This window comes from Centroberyx affinis, unplaced genomic scaffold (genome assembly GCF_046629955.1).
Source record: "Centroberyx affinis isolate AG114_WGS23_722 - 3 ecotype Tasmania unplaced genomic scaffold, CSIRO-AGI_Caff_v1 ptg000969l_1, whole genome shotgun sequence".
In the NCBI taxonomy this organism is placed as follows: domain Eukaryota; kingdom Metazoa; phylum Chordata; class Actinopteri; order Beryciformes; family Berycidae; genus Centroberyx; species Centroberyx affinis.
Window position 1 is genome coordinate 101,656 of NW_027279540.1, and position 23,709 is coordinate 125,364.

Genomic DNA, 23,709 nt, shown 5'->3' on the forward strand with positions numbered 1-23,709 from the left:
TGTCACTGTTTATCCACCAGGAAGAGGCTTCCTCCATTCAGCTCCGCTCACAAAAAGTCCCGGCTGCGTCTAGTGCTCCTCCGCGTAACGACAACTAGTGCGCGCTGTGCGTTTCGCCCCCCAAAACACCGTCTTGGTCCCACAAAGAACAAACCACCAAGGTATGCCAGGGTATAATACCCCTAGGCGTGAATTTTAGTTGCGCTCGGCTGGTTGTCGAGTGATGTTTTTTTAATCCCCTCCCCCTCAAAGGAAAAAGCGCAAGCCCTCTGCGCAAGAATACCAAGTGGTGTGTTTTACGCACGCCACTGGAGGAAGAGGGGAGGTAGAAATGGCAGCCTGCAAGGGGAGAGGAAACATTGCTGCAGAATGGCTGTTACTGTGTAGCTAGATGGCCTTTAATACGTTTTAAAAATAACTGCTTCATCCTCACATACATTGAATTTCGTTGCGCATCGGTACAACCTTCAACTTTTCATATTTTCTGTATCGTTAGATGCAGATGTAGAACATGGCTCCTGTGTTTGAGAGGGATTTACAACCGATCTAACCGTTTTATGTAGGTTATATCAAATAGTATAGTTAGTAGTGGTAATGCTCCGTGTACTCGTTGGCCTCGATTGTTATTATTATTCTGTCGTTATTGTGTAACAAGATGTCTTACTAACACACCCACTCTCTCTGGGAGCCGTTTGGTGGGGAAGTCGTCCATTTCTCTTCCAAATACTGCCAGGCAGTAAAATGGGGGAAGGGTTGGAGAAGAAGGGGAATGCAGCTTAATGAATGAAACCTCGTGAGTTACAGGAATTTAATGGCAATGATATATTTATGCAAGATAGATTATCAAGGAAATATATGACACCATACTTCCTCTATGGCCCTCTAGAATGAGCTGCAAATATAAAAGAACAGGACCATGATGTTAATTATTTTACAGTTAATTATATGATCCCATAATATTTTAATGAAAAATATATTTTATATCTATATTAAGATAGGCTATGCTTAACTACACAAAAAGCAAAGGACTTGGAGCAGTTCACCTACAAACACCTACAAACAACAAGCCTCCAGTCTCTTCTTAAGACTGACTTCATGAACTGTTTACCCAGCTGTTTCTCTGTACCAGGCTAAGACATCAATAATAGAAGGATAATAAGTTATAGTAATTACTAGAATTATCATTATCTTTCCACATTCTCTTGGAGCTCATTTCAGAGTACTTTATAAATTAGGAAAACAACCTGCCTCCTATGTGAAGCCAATAATCAGTTTTGTCACAGGGAATAGGAGGGGGGGGGGTACCATGAATGATTCAGGGGGCCCCCAGAAATGCAGAGGCCCTGCAACATGCCAGGGATTACAGATTTTTACTGTGTCAGTTTTAATTAATATTATTATGTTGTAGCCTGCATTTGTTTAAAATGTACTTTTGTTGAGGGCCCAAGATTCCTAGCAAGATTCCTATTCCCTGACCACGAGCCCAAAGTTTACAGTGACAGATGTTCAGACACCTCAGAGGAACCCAAGAGCAAAACTATAGTCCAAACACCGCTGGCAAAGTACTTTGAAATATGGATTTGTGTCCCTTTTTCTCTATTAACGTTAATATACACCATGCATGTGCAGGTACGGTGTAGTTTACTCAAATGAAAAACATGTTTCTGAGTCTGATTCTTCCTTCTTTATATATTGCAAATAATATTATTTACCAAGTAGTGTAACTGAGGGTATACTGTATATACACGGGTATACAGAGTGTACACACCACTCTCATTTTTATTCACTATGTGCGCTTATTTCCTTCATTCAGACACACATGCGGGGTCACAGTATCTACCTAAAGGAAACCAGTAGACTATGTGGGTGGTAGGATGCTGCTGTTATGAAAATCCTTTAAACAGATGAATGACTAATTTACATTCTTTCTGACTTTGATAAAAGTAAACTTTATGTAGCGTGTTATTACATTGGCTATGACTTTTTTTGGTCATTTTTTCCATGTTGCATGAGTTATTTCCTGGGTAATATAAGCACACCTGAGACATCATACCAGTAATCATATTGAAACTGATTGTTCAAATGCTCATTCTAAAGGGGTCATTTGTTTGAATTTATTTGCAGGAGCTAAAAACGTGTGAAAAGCCATTTTTCAGCAATTAAATGGATTAACTGATTCAACAAAATCCTATAATCATCTGTGAACTGACAATTTCTTCAGAAGGGATCGCAAGCCCTATATTGGAGTCCACACTTTTCCACAGATCCAGTTTGCTGCTGTGTGTGTGAACTGCATTGCTTGTTCTTTGATTTTCCTTGAAATTTGGGATTAATTTAAACAGCGTTGATCACAAATAATACAACGATGGCCTAGTGTATCTGAGAGGTGGGTAGGCTACTCTACAGAGGTTGTGAGCATCCTGTGGTTACACCACCTACCATTTGTGTATGTGTCAAAACTGTTTAGGCAGATAGCTGTGCATACTCTCTACTCTTAGAGAAAGCAGTGGGTATACTCTGCCGTCTCTGCATGCACTCACCTTCACCATACATCAATAGAGTTTGACACTTAGGTCAGCCAGAGTCGAATATGCTTGATCGGCTCATGTCAAGTCAGGCTGAATTTATCACTTAATTCCTTGGATTTGGGTTGGGGTTTTGATCAAGAGTAGAGTTGATAAGCACTGTTATTGACAATTTATTAACCATTACAAAATTATTAGCACATTCAGGCCTTTCAGGTTTAGGCTTACAGGGAAATTCTTTTTTCACTTGCTCTCCTACACAGGGAACAAGCGAAGAGTGCAGGGTCAGCTACAGCAGTGGTTCTCAAAGTTTTTGGCTCATGACCCCTTAAAACGAAGTGACACCTACTCGCAAACCCCATTACAGGCTGCATATGCAGAGTGGTGAACAGTTCACACTGCAAACGATTTTCCCTTTTTAGGTTGTTTCATTTGATTATCAGAGGAAACCTAGAGCCTGAAAACTATTCAGTATTTCACAAGAAAAAGCAAAAATTTGAGAAAAATCAGACAAATTACACATGATAATAAATCTGTACAGTAGAAATGTTGTTTTTCCTATCCCATAAATCATCTTGTGACCCCCCCCAAAGTTATCTTGTGACTTCCTGGGGGGCCATGACCCCCGGTTTGAGAACCACTGAGCTGCAGCACAGCAACCCTGGAGCCAGTGGAGTCTCAGTGTCTTGCTCAAGGACACTTCAGCTGGGCGGCTGCTTGCTCTAACCCGGGTCCTCCAGTTAGGACAAGGACAGTCTCTCTAACCACTCAGCCACCTGTCACCCTAAAATACAACACCCCTCAGGCTTGGTTTGGGTTTGGAAAGACACCTTGTGGTCTGGGGTCAGGCCAGACTCACATATTTAGGCCTAAGTCAAGCTGTATCAACCAAATCCAAACTGCCCTTCATCCTGAACCCTTCACTGTAATTGTGATTGTGCTGGCTGACTTCGCCACAAGGAGGCAACCTCACTCTCTACCACTCAGCTGAGCAGACAGCACAGGGCCACAGAGGAGTCAAAAGGTGATGAGGCTGGCCAGAAACAGGGAAGAGAAATGTGATCAGTTATTCAGTTTTACTCCCTTTGACGTGAAAAGCAATTCATTTATTCTTAATGAGCAGACTCAAAGCCCTGCTTTGAGCTTGTCTGTAACAACAGTAACAGCCACCTGCCTATTTTTGTATGACACACAAAGGTTACAGAACTTAAAATCTCGCATCTCCTGTCGCTTTGAAACTCTGAGCTTCATTATCTTTGACCAAATAAATTGGTGCTCTATACCAAACTGCTTCCTAATAATGTTTTGGCCAAATGCTTCATGATACTTATATTTTGAGAATTGCTGAGAATTAATGGGAGTCTTGGTTTGATACAATTACTCTTTCTACTGTGTCAAAATGCTTCAAAATGTCATTTAGATACATTAATCCAGAGAGCTGCCATCTTTATGCACCTGCTGCTCTGCTTATTAGTGCAAACTATTAGCCTGTTGCTCTATCTGTTCTGCTTGTATAGTAAAGTCCTATAGTCCTATAGTTAAGTCCTCCAAGCTCTTCAAAGACTCACTGATATTGCTGTGGGGTAAACTTTAAGTGCCATTCTTCAATGTTGGTATATCACTGTAGTGACACAAGTCTTCATGGTTGCCGAAGGCTTTCCATCACATACTTCAACTGACTTACTATATTGCACTTGTGCAGCTGTACTTAAGATTCATCAGTGTGGTGTTTGGGTTAACAGGTCAGATCATCAAGTAGAGGATCTGCCATTTCAAAAAATTGTTAAAAGCATATTTATGTGCATTCAGCACTCATCTGGTGCTCTGTAATGCCAAGAGATTCACATTTTCAATGCTGAGTTACATCTTGCTACTGATTCATAAACTGAAACTAATCTTTGTTAACACAGAGACCTGATGATAAGCTTCAATTTCCTTCCTCACTATCTGTGATGATCTAGAGATGAGCACTCAACATCTACACATGTTAAGAAAAAGGAAACGTGTCCGTATCATTGGTCCATGAGTCTGAGTGACGGCTTGTCTGTCAATGAAGTGACTGTATGGTTTCACTGGTCCCACCTCTTTGGCAAATGCTGACCTTTCACTTCCTGACGCAGCAGTTGTATTTAACACAGCCACGTGCCCCCATCGACCTCACACACATACACACAAACAGACACACAGCACCGGCTTTGTGTGGGTTTAAAAAGTAACTGTGAACATGGACACATTCAAAAGGAGCTCCCCAACACAAGCCCATCACATACATTCACACATGTGCACTTTCACAGGCCTTTACATAGATACCTGAGCTTTCCATGGGAACAAAGAAGTGATGGTATACAAATAAACCGCCACTGTCACAGTGGGTGTAACAAAGGGAAGCCAATGTTCTCTCCCTCACCAGAAATATACATGCAAGTCAACCAGACTCTTTCCTGGAGTTTCCCATCAGTCATTCTAATCTAGAGAACACTATGGAAATATAATCCTGCCCACAACGGCTTTATTCACCAGTAAGTGAGGAGACACAGACAAAGAAAAACACCAGCTCGCACGTGACATCAACTTTCTCTTTTATTTCAAAATATTCTCCCAACAGGATGAAACTCAGAGAAGCCCAGAGGGTCCAAAGCCAATAGAGCCTTCTAGAACAGAAGCACCACTCATTATTGCTATGTCACTCTGCTGCAGGACGAGGGGTTGAAAAGGAAAAAAAAGAAAAAAGAAAAGGGGGGGAACAAAGTGAACAAAGTCAAACACAGGGAACCACAAACACACCCACTCAAGCACACACACATACAAAAAGAGTTATGCGAAACACAGTGGTAGTGATTCTAAAAACTAAATCTAAATCAGATTTTAAAAAGCTGCAGATGTTCTCCGTTTGTCGCCTCTGATGTGACGTGAGCTCGGTTTGACTCTCGTTTCTTGTAGCTTTGCATTCAAACAGCTGCCCGGCGCACATCTGGGCTCAGCGCACCCTCAAATCCTGACCTTAACCATCAGGGGGCGAATCGAGAAACTGTGATTTTATCAGCATCGCTTCATTCCAGTCAGTGCCAATCAAGGAGCAACTTGTGTCGAGAGGAATAGCTCAAATGTAGGCAGAATTGGTGTAGAGGAACATAACAGTCTTGTTTACAGCCCCCTTCAGGCAAGATGAAGAACATCTGCAGCCATTCGGTAAAAACATTATCACTTCATTCTGTCTTTCCGCTTCTGAGAGGCATGTAGCATTACAGAATGGAGGAGAGAGGAGGGTCGAGCAAAAGGAAGGTAGGGGATAGGGAGGAGTGTGAACATGGGAAAGGGGCTGCTGGTTATCCATCTCTACTATCACAAGTCTAAAAAAAATTCAGCATGGTACAAAATCGTCAGTAAAAAAAGATGCTTTGCTGCCATGGAGTCGAAGGGGACGAGTCGGGGGGACGCGCCCTTTTCTTTACGCCTTCTCCTCAGTCGCCTCCTCCGCCGCGTCAGTTACCTGGAGGGAAGAACGGGGGGGAAAAGCACAAGGATTACACAAAAGATGGAATATAGTCACTCAACTCAATCTCTGCTTGGGCAGATTCCAATCAGCCAATAGGGACCTGAGAAGGGCACTAAGATGAGAAATTAACACAAAGCTACTGTATCTTTTAGGTAGTAGTTCAACTAATGGAGACTTCAAAACAGACTGAATGCAAATGATTATTGAATAAATTAAGATATCTTTGCTCGTTCTCAAGTTCTATGCTTCAACACTGGTATCTGTATTTGCCCAATCAAGATCTGTTCTCAAATTTCCATGAAAAGCTACTAACTGAACCCTCTAGTATCTGCAACACATCAACATTACCTCAATGAGGGAATCAAATTCGAACGGTGCGATTTCACTTAAGTGAACGTCTCGTTTCAGTTTCCTCTGCTTGGCCTCTGGTGGAGCCAACTGTCTATGAGTCTGTTGAGCCAATCACCTTTCATATAAAGGCTCTGTAAGCAGCAGTGAACCTCCTGCTGATGTGTAAAAGTTGTTCCTGGCCCACATCACTGCACACAGCAAGGAAAATGCCAGACATCCTCACTTGTTCTCTTATTCTCTCGGTACAGTCCCTCTCTCTCTCTCTCAAACACACAAATAAGCAGCGCTGCAAAGCACACTCGATGACTGTTTATGCAATTAGCTTACAGTTAGCGTATCTGTAATGTGTTAGTGTGCAAACACACGCGAAAGCCGGGTTAGAAACACACCGCCATACCCTTAACTCTGACTGTCTCACTCTGGCCTCTCACTGACATCGAGGAGGGAGCCATGGTTCTGACGGAAGACACACTGACACATGGACGAGACACATAGATCTGTGTGTGTGTGTGTGTGTGTGTGTGTGTGTGTGTGTGTGTGCGTGCGTGTATGCATACGTGTGAGGGGGAAAAAAGAGATGTGCGTAATGGTGAGTGGAAACAGATGTGATTGTGCAATGAGTTGTGAGGAGCATAGGTGTGGTTTGTGTGAGTGTGTGTGCATATTTATACACAAGTTGACAAAATAGGGGAATAAGGTCATTAGTCCATTGAATGTACGTTTTCTCACTTCATCACCACATCTTGTATTTTCCCTCCTCATACCTCATCGGTCTTGGTCTCTCCGTTCTGGGCGGGGCCGTCGTCCTTCTTGCCCTTAGGTCCACCCTTCTTTGCCTTCATCACCTTATCGTCTGCCGGCTTCTGCACAGAGGAAATGAGAATGAAACGCATCTGCAGAAAAACTTAATAACACTAGATATAAACACACATGGAAATATGTGCTTTTACATTTGCTCTGTATGCCCTCCAAATTATCTTTCATGTGTGTGACTGCAAGGTATGTTTGTGTATATGAGGGGTTGTGTGTGTGTGTGTGTGTGTGTGTGTGTGTGTGTGTGTGTGTTTGTGTGTGGGTGTGTGTTTCATATTCAGGGCCACTGTTTGCCTTGGACTGCTGCAAATTTATGCGGATGTAAATATATTATTGAATGGTTGGTTGTGTGTATGTGTGTGTGTCTCTCTGTGTATGTGTGTGCGTGTGTGTGTGTGTTTGCATGCGTTTTACCTTGACGATGGCTTTCTTGGGCTTGGCCTCAGGCTTGGGTGGAGCAGGCTTCTGCACCTGGTTAAGACAGACCGAGCTCATCGAATGCAGTTCTACCAGTCCACAGTCTTTGGACAAACATTTTGGCCGTTATTTTATCCTGAGTTCCCCCTAAAAATGTCTCCCCTCTCCACACATACAGATCATGTAGCCACTGCAGCACTGTTTTACATACTGCTGCTTTGGCCACAAGAGGAACTGTTTGGAAAATCCTTCAGGACTAATGCAGGACAGATGCAGGTTCTGCACTGGCTGCCACTGTAAAAATTACTAAAGATCAAGCAGTCATACTGTATTTCTTAAGTGGTAAGATCTGACAGGATATGATCATGCCAAATGTTTTTAAATATTTAACTGAATTGAAAGTGAACTGAACTCAAACCGCAGTACAATGAGTATTTTGGACGGGATTTATAATACCGGCCATTCAATATGAGAGCAAGCTTGCTGCAGAGTCTTTCCAGGCTGCTGAAAGCGGGCCGCGCTGCCCTGAAGCCACTAGCAGCTAACATCGCTGTGGCAAAACTCAGTCATGTGAGACTTTCTCAGAATATCTGTTTTTCTTAGGACACACAAGATGCTAAATGGACAACATAAATTCTCATTCAAATGAGGGGGTGATCACAATTGTTCACAAAACATTTACAAATATGTGTCCACAATGACATACACCTATTTGCGCAACAGCTTGTTCCTTTCACTGCCTTCATACAGCAGGAATTAGGACCAAAAACATTAAGACATAGTTTCCATCTAAACCATGTTGTACACTCAAAATGAATGCAATTCATGGTCTATCAACAACCGATCGATTTAAAGGAAAACCTGACGCAGGAATCTAATTCAAATTCTGCATATAATCTTCTTCTTACCCATTAGTGATATAATCATTAACTTTTAAATGTATGACATATTACACTATTATTCGATAATAATGTAAATAAAAGTTTCATTTGGTCAGGTTGTGTCAAATGTACTTATTATATCCTTGTAGTAATTCCTGAGCAACTAACCACTGACACTTGTTGTCCTGGTGCTCAAAAGCGGTGTTTGAAAAATTATTTGGCCTGTTTGCATTTAAAGACAGAATCCAACACCAGCGCTGGAGGGTCATGGCTAATGAAGTCACACCAGATAGGTGTGTTGAAATCCAAAAATGTTCTACCAAAGGGAAAAGACATGCAACAGTTATCTGACCGCATGCATACATATATACATTTAAATCTTCATATAAACAAATACTTGTTTTTCTGACATTTGATGAAAGGTTTCGAATCCACATGCAAATGCACAAACACAGGCAAAGTTTCAAATACACATGCGCCCAACATGCATAGTACAACAGAGATAAAAACAGATGGCCTGTATAGCAGAGCTGCATGATTATAGATAAAATTATAATCACGTTTGCTAGATGTTATGATCAATCATTATTTTTTATGATTTGGGGAACAAAACCATTTTCATTTTACATCAACATCTTGGCTATTTTCAACTCCAGTGAACAGTCTAAATGAAAACAAACGTATCACTATTACTGATACGCCAATATTCCACATTTATGAATTGTTTGCAACCTAAACTGCGATATACACTTACAAATAATTAATCGTGCAGCCCTACTGCGCATTTGACCAGACTGAGAATGGACAAAGACAACAGAGAAAAAGACATGCATGCCGAGCCAGACACAATCCTCAGGGAACACGTTTATGGAATTTGTAAATGCTGATTGCCTTGATCACATCCATAAATTAGACGAGGACTTTACAGTGACCGTGGTAATTTGACACTTATTACACCGCGTCCCAGAAGACTGAGTGTGGGGTGGGGTGGCGGGGCGGGGCGGGGCAGGGGGGGGTGAGGAGAGGAAAGTGAGAGAGGTGAAGACAGGGAGAGGAGAACGCAACTTACCGCTGACAATCTCTCTGACCTTCTGGTGGGCTACCGGAACAAGGGATGAGCAGGGAGGAGAGAGAGAGAGTGACAGAGAGAGAGACAGAGAGACAGATATCAGTTGTACCTTCAGGGGCCGGTGATCTGATGCGTTTGCCTGGTGTCCTAAAAAATTTACCCTATCTGTGTTTGTGTTCATGTTTATACTCTCTCTCTCTCACACACACACACACACACACACATACACACACACACAAACACACTTTCAGCACACAAAACACTGCACACAAACACACATCTGCACCCCCACACAGCATACAAACACACCCAAAACAATTACCTCTTGCTTTGTGACTTTGGGGGCGTCCTTGCCCTCAGCACCCTCTGGAGACTGTAGAGAAAACACATCAAGGAAAAAATGTTGACTCAAATGTACAAATATAGGATGAAGACTATTAACACACACACTTACACTGTCAAAAAGACTATTAACACACTTTTTGACAGTCTAAGTGTCTGTGTGTGTGTATGTGCACGAATGCGGTCCAGTTCAGGCCTGGGTCTATGGCTCCTCTACAGTTATTCATTTTGTAATTCAAAATTGACTGTGGCTTTGTTTTGTTGTGGTTTTCATCCTCCATCATCACCAGGAGAGTTGCCCTTTTACATTATGGCAGAGGGAAGAGAGCATCAAGCAGAACTTGAGTGTCTGGACTGTTTGCACTAGCAATCCACTGTCAATTAAAGGTTGGATTTGGTTCAACACAGTTCACCCTGTGCAGCTGTTCGTATTTCTCTCCTCTGTGGGGTGAATTTGGGAGACAGGGTGAATGCTCAGGATGAAACTGTAAAACACCAAATGCACTGAGCATAGCTTTGGAGAAAGGTGAACAGGTTAGAAACGTCCATAAAATAAATGTTGGAGGCTCTTTTTCCTCTGAGAAACCCCTTATTTCTTGAATAGAAATCTCCCTTCTGATAACCTCCATCTATAATGTGGCGATCCCCAGTGTACTGATACACTGACGGGTATTAGCAGAGTATGTTATAGGCCTGTACATTTAAGGAGTTGTAATGACGTGCCGCACAACTGAAATGTAAAATCAGTTCTCAGAATCTAAAATGTCTTCTCACAATAATGACTTTTGTATTTTCCAGAGTGATTTATATTTTCGGCTTTCTGATTAATATGAAAGCAACCATCGCAATCTGTAATATTTCACAGTATCAAATTGCAATTTCTATTAATTACTGTCAGGGAATGCTTAGAGCCGCAAATTTACCATTTGCAATATCATCTTATCGGCGCCCACGGGTCGTGATGATATTGTATGTATTGCTCTCCGGTGATTACCATTTTAATGGAGGCATCTTGCTTACCTGCCAAGAAATAAGCTCCCCAAAGAATAATAGAATATAAACATCGATTCGTTCGCGCACTCATTGCCTCAATACACACAACCTAACAGAGAATGCTGTCTGCCTACATTTTCATGATCATAAATACTGCACATTTGATGCAGATGGTCTGCTAAAGCCCGTTTTATTTGGGCTGCAGGTAGATAAGGAGAGCAGCCTACATAGGAGTCTCTACCCATGCAAAAAAAATGTTGGTTTAGCCTGCAGGTTGGCGATCGCATCATTTGCATGTGAGCGACCTCCGCCCCTAGAGGCCCCCCATTCTCTGTCCTCAAAGGCGAATCTGCGCAGACAATGGCAGTTTTAGGTGGTAGAAAAGCCAGTTTCCATGTATGAACTGATACAATGCACTAGAGCTCGTCGTGGAAGGCTGTTTGTTTGGTGTCATGGCCCCTTTTAACACGGCGGCAATTATCTGTGATCCCCCCCTCTCTTTATTTCTTTCTCTCCATATCTGGATATGGGTTTGTTCCATCGGCTTGGCGGCTACCATTCATCACCGGAGACTGAAAATGAAGCAGGAAGGTGGTGTCGTTCGGTTTTTTTTCTGGGTGTTAGATTACACATCTTTCTGAATCGATAAATCATAAGTATATATGCGTGAAATGCGCACAGAAGAATAATCATCACGCATGTCTCCTACGGGATTTACGCATCCATCCATCCAGCGGGTCCGGGTGACATTCGCCAGTGCGTATCGTGGATAGGGAAGTGGCAAATAAAACGACCACCAGAACGGCCATTGAAAGGAACACAGGAAGGTTTACAGTAAAAAAAAAAACAATATGCTGTTGATAACATCTATGCTGTATAAACAACGGCGTGTTGGATCCCCCGGTTAAAGGCTTTACACCTGAAACATTGTAAACGACGCTTCCTCAAAGTTTGGCATCACCTCACCTGCCTCGACGTCGCCACAAAATCGCGCACCGCTATTTTGTCACATAGAAGAGAGGAAAACTAAATTGAAGTAAGCTCGACAGGAGCAGCGACACTCACCTTTCTCTTAGGCATTTTGCTTGTGAACAACTCTCCACCCAGGCGAATATTAAGGTCAAACCCGAAGGTCCAAGAGAGGTGAATTTGAACTACCTCGAAATACAGGATCAATATCTAAGCACCTTCGATAATATGTTAATTATATGCACTCCCCAAAACTCTGTACATCCCTCAGCCATTGGGTAGAACGGTCAAAATCTTCTCCTGTGGTGACTCCCGATTGGTTCATTCCCTCCCTATGCAAATAAGAGGGTCGCGGTGATTGGTCGAAGTTGAAGAGAGGGTTACTGTGATTGGCTACGCGCTCTTTGTGCGCAGATCCCCTCAGACGTGCTGGCTGAGAGGGAAAGAAGGGACAGGCCAATGAAAGCGGGACCGACTCTCGGCGGATCTGGGTAGTGTAGGATCTAGACGAGAGAGAATGCTCTAAATAAAACACAAAGGACCAGAAAAACGGGCTCAATGTCGGCTATTGACGACATTCTGATTGGCACAATGTCTTGTGGGGTTTTCCTTACGACAAAGAACTAGAGCAATCCAATGGGCCTGCTGCATTTTAACATGATGTCATGTAAATATCACAGCAAACCTATAAGCCACTGTAGGAATATTGTGATATCATAAACGATAAAAAAAAATATCATAAAGTACGATAAGGTCGCTATCAAATCTCTCCCATAGACACAATAGGTCTATTAGTCCCTATTGGAATATTACAGGAATACTCCACTGATTTTTCGTGAGGGATGGTCAATTAATATTCCAGATCAGCGTTTTTTTCATGATGAGGACACATTTTGACCCCTCCGTATGTTTAGCAGGGCTGGAGACCTCCAGATGATAATGAACATTCAGAAAACGAACATTTTAGATTTGATTTAGCACAGAAAAGCAGAGCTGGGCAGATAATTGTGGGGAAGAGTGAAACATATGATCAAAATGTCAGGCAGGTGCACAGATAGGGTCTAAAGGGCGTCCAGGCACCTTCCCTTTACCCTGCCATTCACAAAGTGCCTTTTTATTAATCTTCATCGAGGTACATTTTGTATAAAGGCATTTGTTCACCATCATCTTCACTTAAACATAGCTGGGTATCTTTGGAAAAATGCCTACTCTGTTTGAAAAAGGGTACAGTAGCTCCTTCCTTAAACATTTTATGTGTAGGAGTGCCTCTTTTTGTGTTGGCCCCTGTAAAATGGCCCCAAGTAAACATTCAAATGAAATCAGAATGAAATATACCTGCTAACTAACTGAGAACCCCAAAAAGGACCCAAAAAATCCTTATGGGGCAAAATCATTATGTATTTTGGTACAAATGACAATGCCCATTTACATAACACATTTTTCAGATAAATTCTTAAGTTCAAGTGGCATTTTAAAAATAAATAAATATGCTGCATTTTTTCCTGTGATATGTAAATGTTGATGCACAAACACCCCACCTACTTTCCTCAGCCAAGTTGAAAACTCAATGGGCAACTTTGAAAATGGAGAACATGAAGCCAAGACAGGTGTCAAGAGTCAGTGGTTTGAATGGGAAGCACTGTTTCACGATTCAAAATCCTGTTTGTCAGGTTTTGTCACTTCCACTCTATACCCGAAGAATTCAGTGCATGTGGCAGCAAAGTCATAAGATTGTGCGTAGAGAAAGGGGCGTACAGGACGCACTGCTGTTTGTCCTTTGAGTTTCACTGCCTCCTAACTATTCTTCAGAACTTGACTCGGGTTTTGAAGATTTGTGGCCAGATTGACCCAAACCCAAAACATCTCTTGCTAAACCCAAACAATCCTTTACCTCACCAGTTTACCTTTTTGTAAAAGTGACTTGACTGAAACCTGAAATCACTCAGAATTTTCTCCTGATAAACATTTACATTTTCAAAGATATTTTTCAACCTGAGCTCAGGTTGAAACCCAAGCAATTAAGGGAAAATTCAGCCTGACTTAACCCAAGTCCATTGGATCCAGTCAGGTCCAGACCGGCTCCAGTGGGTACAGTTTAGGCACAAATGCCTCTGACACCAACTGACATCCTATACTGGTCCAAGTCGAAACCCTTGGCATCATGGGTGTGATCAGATTGGCTTAACTGTACAAGCAGCAAGCAAGAGGAAATGCAATTTATTCCCTAAAGTCTTACCTTTGCCAATATAAAAGTACATAAAGCACTGTCCACAGAAGTATCATTAAACATTATAGTGTTTTTCTAAGACAGGTACAAATTCTGAAATATACAATAGAAATTCAATTCAAATGCATGTAGCCTACTAATGCTGTCATTCTCTGATCAGAATGTATTTTGTGAACCACTAGCTCAGTCAGAATGGCTGCAGGCAATGGAGGACCAAAAGATTGGTATGGAATTATAATTATAAAAAAAAAAGGTAATTTTCATGTAACAATCAAGTTATTACTTCAGCTGGGCCGCAAACCTTATTTCATAGGTTATGAATCAATAAGTCTATCAAGCAGAGAGAAGCACTGGCCACTCAAGAAGCTGAAAGGGCTACTGACACAATTAGGGTAATTTCTCAACAATACAAGAATCATGTTTTGAAAATGTCATCTACAATTGTTTAAGTTTGAAACAGACCATTTTCTTTTATATAGGTGAAAGTAGTTTGAGAGTAAAACGGTAGAATTTCAATGACCCTCAGAATTCTGGATACCTCTGCTAATATCATAGACAAATTATTCTGTGACATATAATTTTTTTTTATTAATATTATTTTAAAGGTTTTCAAACAGATGGTCAGATCCCGTTTGTATCCATTTAACCTGAAGGACTTTGTTCTTTTCTGTTAGCTCAAGCTATGATGACACTAGTATGGTTTGAAGATTCTACCAATTTTTCAACAATGAACATCTAGAACCTCTCTAGATACAACACAATGGCCTTCGCTATATTCTGCAATGAACATCTTAGAACAACAGTACATACATCACAATGAATATCACACCATTCTATACATTACAATAGGCATTACAACATTCTACAAAGAATTCAACAAAGGCAATCTCAACATTCTCCAGTGACATCACAATAGAGAGAGCCACAGATCTCACAATAGGCAGAGCTTTCCTGCCCAAACAAACAAAACGCCCCTTCATGTCTACATGGACGTGAATACACAACCAAAGTTAACCCAGAACACACAGGAGCAGGTAGCCTGATAGCTCCATAGTCCGTTCCCACATAGATTCACACCGTCAGCTAAATGGAAGGGGAAAAACACAATGAGAAACACATGTACAACACATACATACAGACACATACACACAGACACACAGACACACAGACACACACCAACACAAACAAGACTGATATCTGCAGAGGAAGTGAATGGGTCATTTCTTCTTTTCTGCCCCCTCATTTTAAATCTGATCTCAGTTTCTTTTTGCATTCTTCTGAAAAGATGACCAACAGAGACCTTAAATGAAAGCTTGGAAATCGTGGTGCCAGTTTGATTGACCTCACACATACAATAGTGTAGCTTCTATCACTTCAGCACAGTGTTCACTCTCTGACAGTGTTGTAGCAGGTCCCCACATGGCAAGAGTACTTGTCATGACATCAAGTACTAAGCAAGGGTGGAAGTAATTGCAATTACTCACGTTACTGTAATTGAGAAGCTTTTTTGTGTATTTGTACTTTTTTTGTATTTTTTGTATGCAAGTCAGTAATTGTACTTTTACTTATACTGTACATTTTTGTTGCTGTCGTTCCACTCAATTGCAGACTACATTAAGCAATATACTAGACTCACACATAGGCATCTGTATTACATACACCACATAAGGCTTCAACAGTTACATTGCATATCACTCAAATAAATAAATAAATCCTATAAAGCCTCATCTAAGTGCATCCTAACCCTCATAACAAGTAGGGCCTGCCACATATTATGCAGTTCCCAACATATAATTACGTATAATTTGTGACCAGAAAGTCACAATGGTACATATTCTACAGTTCCCAACAATACAGTTGGCCTACCATTGTGACCAAGAATCAGTTTTTACTGACTTTACTGACTACCTTTACTTTTTACTTATGTATTGTACTTTACTAGATTTTAAATCACATCCATTACAGAGTAGCCTACCAATTTTGTGGCTCTCCATAAGCAACAGAAGCTGGACAATCATCAAGTGACAAATTGTGGAGCCATTCACAGTGAACGATCAGTCAGCAAAGAAGAGAAGAGTAACTTTGTTTGTGCACTTTATTTTGTAATTTCCAAATTTTCCAATTAAAAGAATCGAGTTTGAACTCTGTCCTCTCGTCCTTTTAGAATTACATGGGAAATGTTCTCTCTTCTAAAAAGTAACTCAGTAACTTTTACTTTTGACTTTACATTTTAAAGTAGTACTTTTTATTTTTACTTTAGTAGATTTTTTATGCTAGTACTTTCATTTGTACTTAAGTAAAATATCAGCAAAGTAACAACACTAGGCCTACTACTTGGCAGGACATTCTAGTACTCTTTCCAGTGCTGGTACTAAGGCACTACTGTATGGAACAAGCCTCCTGTTGGCTTAAGTGCTATAAAATGAAAATGCTGCATGGAAAGCTACTTGGCAAAGGTCCTGGCATATTTCACACTTTATTCTCTATTTGACTGAACAGAGATAACTTTGCATTCAGGGAAGTGGCAGGGTATAGTTGTATGAATGGCAAATAAAGAGGCCCCAAATATGCAAGTGAGCTTTTGAACATCGACCACACATGAACATAAAACAATCAAAATGAAGTAGCCTATTCATAAAATTCATGATTATTGATATCTCCTCAGAGAGATTTGATTTGATTTTATTCGATAAATTAAAATACAATGTACAAATGTACATACAGTACTAAAATTCATCAGGATATCGCAATAAAGTCACATGACTTATTTCCATTGCGGTCCTGAGGTCTAGGCTAGGAGGCAGGCAGGAAAAGTGAGTGACATGTATATGCTACTCATTTCACATTTTTACACTGAAACACCTAACAGAAACATCAATATTATGCAAACATGAAAATAAAAAAATAAAAAATAAAATAAAATTAAAAAAACACACAGGTTCAGAAACCAGTCCAAACTGTCATAGAAAAGATGTTTCACTATACTAATTTACTCAGCATCCATTTTTTCAGTTGTTTTTTAAAACTATTCAGAGAGTGGGCAGATTTAATTGTGTTTGGGATTTTATTCCACTCCTCCCCCCCTGTGTAGAGAAATGTACTTCTCCCTACTTTGCTTTTTAGGTTGGGTTGTTTCAGGTTAGATACACTAGCCCTCGTATTCATGCCATGAGAGTCCCGAACATACTGAAAATACCCGGTAAAATAATTTGGACATAGACCTTGTAAAATCTTATAGACCATAATAAGTTATAACTGTTGAATTCTACCTTCGACAGGGAGCCAGTTCAACTCTTTAAAATGGTTTGGGCTAATGTGCATTCTTGGACTGAGATGAAGGACAACCCTCATTAGTTTGTTCTGAGCTTTTTGCAGCTTATCTTTTGTTCTTTTAGTTATACCACTGTACCAGGTTACGCAGGTGTAATCATAGTGGCATTGAATTAATGATGTAGCTAATGTCCTCATGGTTTCCTTATCAAGGAACTTGGATATTCTTGCCAGATACTTTGTCTTTGAATGGACCTTCCCAATGACAGAGAGGGCCATAGCCTCACTAGTCATACACTGTTCCAGTTCACATCCAAGATAAGTAACAGAACACTTTTCCTGTATCTTTGTTCCATTACATTCAACAGAAAAACTGGTTAGGTCCCTCTGGTTAGGTCCCTCTGGTTAGGTCCCTTTGGAGATGGACTACATTGTCAATAGGTTAGAGAAGGTCCCACCAGCAGCATTACTAAGACGTCATGTTGATCTCTTACAGAATGTGAAGGAAGCAAGACCCAGACCTGGATTCTTTTAGACAGGACTTGACTGACACCTTGTGGACGTTTTTTGTTGACGTTGCAGGGCGGCTATTGCATTGTTGTAACTGTCTCATTAGGGAATAGGCTACTTGCTAATGCGATTAGAGCGGTTATGTTTCAAATTTCATAAATTAGTCCTGGGCAGCTACGTATCGGGCATTAATTTAAGTGCAAGCGAAAAGTCTTCTGTCTTTACATCCTTAATAGCTTATAGCCTACTAATGTTTGTTTCCGTCTTCCCCAAAAGGAAATTGCAGAAGGCAAGCGAAATGAACCTTAACTAACTGACTGGCAGTCTGGCACAAGATTTCTATTTATAACACCTGACTTGCCGCCTCCCCCCAGCCCCCCTTCCTCCCCCCTCTTCCTCATCCCACATTACGTCATTGGGACCTATGCACTTGTCGATCGCACTGAGATCATGGATGCATCCTCTAAGAGTGAAGCATGCACTTGGAAGAAATATTTAGCAATCTATTGTGTTTAAATGGTCTGGTCTGAGTTTATCTCTGTAAATAAATAAATAGAAAGACAGAGAAAACACAGTATAGGCGGGACTTCCTTCTTGCAGAGCGAGACGAGTCCGGCTGTTTATCTTCGTGTGCAGAGCAAGGCAGGACCGTGCAGAATCAGATAACAAGGTAAGCTCTCCCGTTGACAGCACATCGTTTTGCCTTTTGAAATTATGCATCGAAATGCGGCTCCGAGCCTTGTTGTCTCCTTGTGTCGCTTCAGCTAATGCACTCCTCTGAAATCGACATAGTCCTATCTGTGGTTGTCTCATTGTTGCAGGCAGAGCTGGGTATTTTAGCTTAGCATAGCTTGCTACATTGTAACAAATTTAGCCACATACAGTGACAAACTAACCCGTTAGCCGTTACTACAGCGGAAGAATACGGAACCGTTTTGTTCTCTAATAAGGTTGGCTGTCTGTAGGAATTCGCTGTGTTAGTTGCAATGCATTCGCCATCTCCTCAGTCTGCCAAATTTGCAATGACATCATTACCCTCCTGACCTGTAATGTCTTGGATGCACAATGCATTTATGTGGCAAAGTGGTTTGTTTAGTACTGTATGCAGTCTAACTCCACTGCATTCATGTAGGCTATGTCCCTTTTTCCACTCTTGGTCAGCTAGTATGTTGAAAAATATGGGCAAAAATGTTTCCCTATAGCTGGGGTCAGCAGCTTGGTCAGCAGCTTGGCCTAACTCACTGAGTCCTTCCTCTGTTGGTTTTTTGTGCTTGCAGGTTCTGTTATCACAGACGACACAATGCTTTGCTGCCTACTGAGAGGAGGCTGCTGTCAGCTGGTCTGCCTGTGGGCCCTGCTCCTGCCTCTGGTCTCCCTCCATCGCTTGAACCAGCATGGGCGCAGGGGCCACGGTGTAAGGGATCAGCCCAAGGTGCTGCTCGTGTCCTTTGACGGCTTCCGCTGGGACTACGTCGATCGGGTCCCGACACCTAACTTCCACGCCCTGATGGACGAGGGGGTGAGGGTGGAGAAGGTGGAGAACGCGTACATTACCAAAACCTTCCCCAACCACTACAGCTTGGTGACAGGGCTGTACGCTGAGACACATGGCATCGTGGCCAATGAGATGTATGACCCGGTGCTGAACCGGTCCTTCTCCATGGAGACGGACACCATGTATGATCCACGGTGGTGGGAGGAGGCAGTGCCTCTCTGGGTGACCAATCAGAAAGCAGGAGGGCGGAGCGGAGCTGCAATGTGGCCGGGGTCTGACGTGGAGATCCACGGGACGTACCCCACTAAGTATCTCCCATACAATGCTTCAATTCCCTTTGAAACCCGGGTGCAACAGATCATTGAATGGTTCTCTGCGCCCGAAGAAGAAGCGGTGGATTTGGGGGTTCTGTACTGGGAGGAGCCGGATGAGAGCGGGCACAACCTGGGACCTGAGAGCTCCCTCATGGATGTAGTCATCGTCACTATTGACGAGAAGCTTGGCTTCCTCAGGAACGAGCTGATGAAGGCACGGCTGTACGACAAGGTGAACCTCATTGTCACCAGTGACCACGGAATGACCCAGCTCTCCAAAGATAAGATTATAGAACTGGATGAGTATGTGAGCAGAGAGCTGTACACCTGGGTGGATAAGAGTCCAGTGGTGGGAATTCTTCCAAAAGAAGGTATCATCTTTGGCCATCTTTCATATTCAATGTTGTCCATAAACCTGGTTAATGTTTTATGTTACAGCACCATCATTTCTGGAATTACGATGTAATTAGATGATAACATTTTGTAAACAATGACTTGTTGTAAAGAAGCTATAGCAAGTAAGTCAAGTAAATGATTTTCTTTAATTTTTTTTACATTTTGCTATTGTCTAATTCTAATTAAATTAGGCTACAGAAACGGGCCACTTCAACCTACCATCAAGTGTTCACTATCTTAACCTATCTAATAAAATAATGGTATAAATTATGGTTGGCCTGGCTTCTGCTAGAGTGCGGTGGACTACTTAAGATTTGTTCTACCGTCAAGTGTATTGAAATTTCCCTTAGTTATATTGCACTGGTAGAATTGCTAAGATTCTGAATTCCTTATCATGTTTGCAACTTAACATAAAATATCTGTAGTGTAGCATTTTTTGTATCTGTTGACATTTGGTTGGTATGTGTTTTGCAGGGAAGTTTGAGGAGGTGTATAGTAAGTTGGTGGATGCACACCCACACATGGCCGTGTACAAGAAGGTGGACATTCCCGAGCACTTCCATTACAGACACAACGCCAGGATCATGCCCATTCTCATCGAGGCGCAGGAGGGCTGGACTGTCATGCAGAACAGGACCGGCCGCTTCATGAGTACGTAAAAAACCAGTAAACTTCTAGACTTGTGTTGAGACCGTAGACTTTTAAAACAGACACCATTCCAGTTTCTGGCTGCGCACATCAAACAGGATTTTTCAGTTTGCAAAGAGTAGTTTATATCACCAGCTCCCCTCTGCTCTATTAATAGCTTTGCGTGAGATTACAAAGTATTTCAAGTCAGTATGAACCAAAACTAGCTCATGATATATGGGCTGTAATTCACAACAAAGCCAGAATTTTTTTGTGGCAGTGGGAGTGAGTGTGTGTGTTTATGTGTGGAAGGGGAAGGGGGGGGGGGCTCTGCTGCTGAATGAATTGTAGGGGAAATACTGATATCTATAGATTATTGATTACCAAAGAAAGAATAAATCAACATCAAACCCTTGCACAGCCTTATAGAAATAACCTTTTTTTGTCTTTTCTCTACAGTGGGAAACCATGGCTATAACAACTCCTTACCCAGCATGCACCCTGTGTTCGTGGCCCGCGGACCAGCCTTTCGCCAGAACTACGTCAAGATCTCCATGCGTTCCGTCGACCTCTACCCGCTCATGTGCCACATCCTCTCCCTCCACCCTTTACCAAACAACGGCTCCCTCTCCAATGTTCAGGACCTCCTGTCCCCAGAGCTCTCTCCCCCCGCACCCAGCGTCCCAGCCAGGGTGAAGGGGTATTCCTACGCCCCCGCTGTGGGTTCTCTGCTGGGTGTGTTGATGGTGCTGGGCTTTCTGGTGGTGTACATCAGACAAGTGACACTCAAACAGCTGCCCCCACTACCTCTCAGAAGCAGGGAGATGTCGCAGCCCCTGCTGCAAGAGGGCCTGCACCTGTAGGTGAGGAAAACAAAAGTGTGAACAAGACAGATAAAAAAAAAAGAGGAGGTATTACTCCCCAAGATGGTCTGCTCTGTCCAGAAGCATCCCCCAAACCCTTTCCCTTACCCCGCTAAATGCCAGTGCCTGTTTTTCTTATTGTGTGGAGATTAGAGGGAAAGTGTTACGACAGTGGTTATGTCCCCCACCTAACCTCCTAATGGTGTTTTTAGAGGAACAGCTGCAGTATTTAACACTGGCTCGCTCGACTTGCAGATAAGGGAAAGGTGTCTAGGGTTTGCTTCTGGTGCAGGCTTAATCAAGATTCTAAACCTTTACATGGGCTTTGTAGTGGCTTTGCTTTGATTGTGGTTTTTACCCGATTTCATCTCCTCATTTCTCATCCTCACACAATTAGTTAAAATTCAAAGCAGAGAGTGGAATGTTACCCTGTGATTCTGGCGATTATGAACCTTGGTGGGGAAAAACTACGGCTTGGATAACATTACTACCTGACAGTAACACTGGAATGGTCGGCAGTAGATTTGGTTTATTTGACATTTTCAAATCCATACAAAGCGGATTTGTCATGTCGCATAGTAAGAATGAGCTCGGCTTTGTCGTGTTTTCGCCACCATTTGTTCTGAGCACTGAATCGGGAGTTGATGTGAATTATGAATGCCGCGACTAACCTGAAAAATGACGACAAGTATTCAAAGTGCGCTTCTGTCAGGAAACTTGTCAGTGGCTTGGGTGAGACAGTGTTATTTTTTGAATGGTACCACTAAGCAGATATTCCACTTAAGATGTGAAACTCACTTAATGTGCCAGGCTGCTGCTCATGTGTGTAGTTCATTCCACCAGCCAATCACATTACTACCTTGCTCTTCAGTAGTCAGTTACCATTTGCCTTTTAACTTCATGGAGAACATCTCTCTAAGGTGTGCAATTGTTTGTGTGTCAATTAGTCTATTTATTATGTTTTGTAGATTTTGTGTTTTGGGGGAGGCATATTTCTGTATAGATGACTGTGTATTGCCCCCCTGTTCATATGTTGACTGTCATAACCATGGCCATTTGTTGGTGAAATGTGAAGTGCAATTGCTATTGGTCAGTATTTTGTCTTAGGGATTATAAGGGTTTCTTTGTCGCTTGATTGAGAAGACTTTTTCGGCATGACTTGCAAGAACTGTTCCCCTGATTTGCACTAAAGGATAGAAACGAAACAGAAAGAAGGGGCAGTAGTTGGATGCTTTTTAGGTCATGTGTCATTTGCACTCCTTGTTCGTAGATGCTATTTAAAATAAGAAGTTAGGTGCCTCTTGCCAAAAAGCTTTTAAATTAGCATAATCATAAAAAGTGAAGTAGAACCCAATTCTGTCAGTCTTAATTATTCTAATATTTTTTAAACATCTTTTAAGAAAAATTGGTTGAATTTTGTCCTTAGGCTTTTAGATGCATTAACTAATACCTGTGCCCAAAAAATGACAGACACCACTGTGAAATACTTTTTACAAAATTTAAATTAATAAATTAAGAGCATTTATATGAAAATTGCTAATTTTCTGCTAATTGTCTTATGTTTTATGAATGAAAAGTGTTGTCTGCTAATTTCCCCCCTGATTTATTGACAGAGAAATAAAATATATCCACAATATATTTAAACAATTAATTTGAAACTCATTGAAAAATAGATATTAGGTCTGATTTATCTCAGTTGTTACCCTGGATTTGGAATATGGATATTTACTTATAATTTACAAATTAACTATCTTTGCCATGTTAATGCAATTACTCAGTCTGTTCTCAAATAAAAGGGACTTGTGTGAGACTGAAGGGATTGTGTTTTTTGTTGGTGTTTACTGTGTGTGTGAGGGGGGTTGGGCGCATTTTCTATTTCTATTTATGGCTATTTTTGCCTCTGATGGCATTATGTTAGCAAGATACAAAATAGGTGAAGAGTTATGGAGATCTCGCACGAGAGTTTGGCTTCTCTGTGCTATGTAACACACAAATCACATTAAAAGTTAGAGACTTTAAATACCTACCTGAACTCATGAAAAAAAAAAAAATCGGAATATGTTTAGAGATGTTAAAAATGAGCATGTATTGAGATGTATTTGTACACATGACTTTCATTCCAAATTAATATAGAAAAATAGAATATGTTGT

The 23,709-nt window shown here is 41.5% G+C and overlaps 2 protein-coding genes across 3 annotated transcripts; one reads left to right on the forward strand and one right to left on the reverse strand.

Moving 5' to 3' along the window:
• Positions 1-5,087: 5,087 nt before the first annotated feature.
• hmgn3 (high mobility group nucleosomal binding domain 3) lies at positions 5,088-12,100 on the reverse strand. Of its 2 annotated transcripts, none has more exons than XM_071522247.1 (6): positions 11,953-12,100; positions 9,875-9,925; positions 9,553-9,582; positions 7,600-7,656; positions 7,137-7,232; positions 5,088-6,015 (listed from the first exon to the last, which is right to left on the reverse strand). In XM_071522247.1, exons 1-6 carry the CDS (start codon positions 11,965-11,967, stop codon positions 5,974-5,976), a joined length of 291 nt encoding a protein of 96 aa, XP_071378348.1. In that variant the 5' UTR covers positions 11,968-12,100; the 3' UTR covers positions 5,088-5,973. The 2 variants fall into 2 exon arrangements, with proteins under 2 accessions (XP_071378348.1, XP_071378347.1); XM_071522246.1 differs by having other exon boundaries at positions 7,137-7,235.
• A 6,320-nt stretch (positions 12,101-18,420) lies between these two features.
• enpp5 (ectonucleotide pyrophosphatase/phosphodiesterase 5) lies at positions 18,421-23,331 on the forward strand. Its single transcript, XM_071522250.1, has 4 exons — positions 18,421-18,533; positions 19,141-20,043; positions 20,543-20,719; positions 21,155-23,331. Exons 2-4 carry the CDS (start codon positions 19,164-19,166, stop codon positions 21,556-21,558), a joined length of 1,461 nt encoding a protein of 486 aa, XP_071378351.1. The 5' UTR covers positions 18,421-18,533; positions 19,141-19,163; the 3' UTR covers positions 21,559-23,331.
• Positions 23,332-23,709: the final 378 nt, after the last annotated feature.

What these genes read in the sequence shown, in the direction of transcription:
- hmgn3 (XM_071522246.1), bottom strand. An exon ending in CCAAAGTCACAAAGCAAGAG is followed by an intron (nt 9,583 to 9,874) that starts GTAATTGTTTTG and finishes TTGTTCCGGTAG; the next exon opens with CCCACCAGAAGGTCAGAGAG. An exon ending in GAGAGACCAAGACCGATGAG is followed by an intron (nt 6,016 to 7,136) that starts GTATGAGGAGGG and finishes TCTTCCCTCCAG; the next exon opens with GTAACTGACGCGGCGGAGGA.
- enpp5 (XM_071522250.1), top strand. Translation starts at nt 19,164, where the DNA reads ATGCTTTGCTGCCTACTGAGAGGAGGCTGCTGTCAGCTGGTCTGCCTG. An exon ending in GGGAATTCTTCCAAAAGAAG is followed by an intron (nt 20,044 to 20,542) that starts GTATCATCTTTG and finishes TGTGTTTTGCAG; the next exon opens with GGAAGTTTGAGGAGGTGTAT. An exon ending in CAGGACCGGCCGCTTCATGA is followed by an intron (nt 20,720 to 21,154) that starts GTACGTAAAAAA and finishes TTTTCTCTACAG; the next exon opens with TGGGAAACCATGGCTATAAC.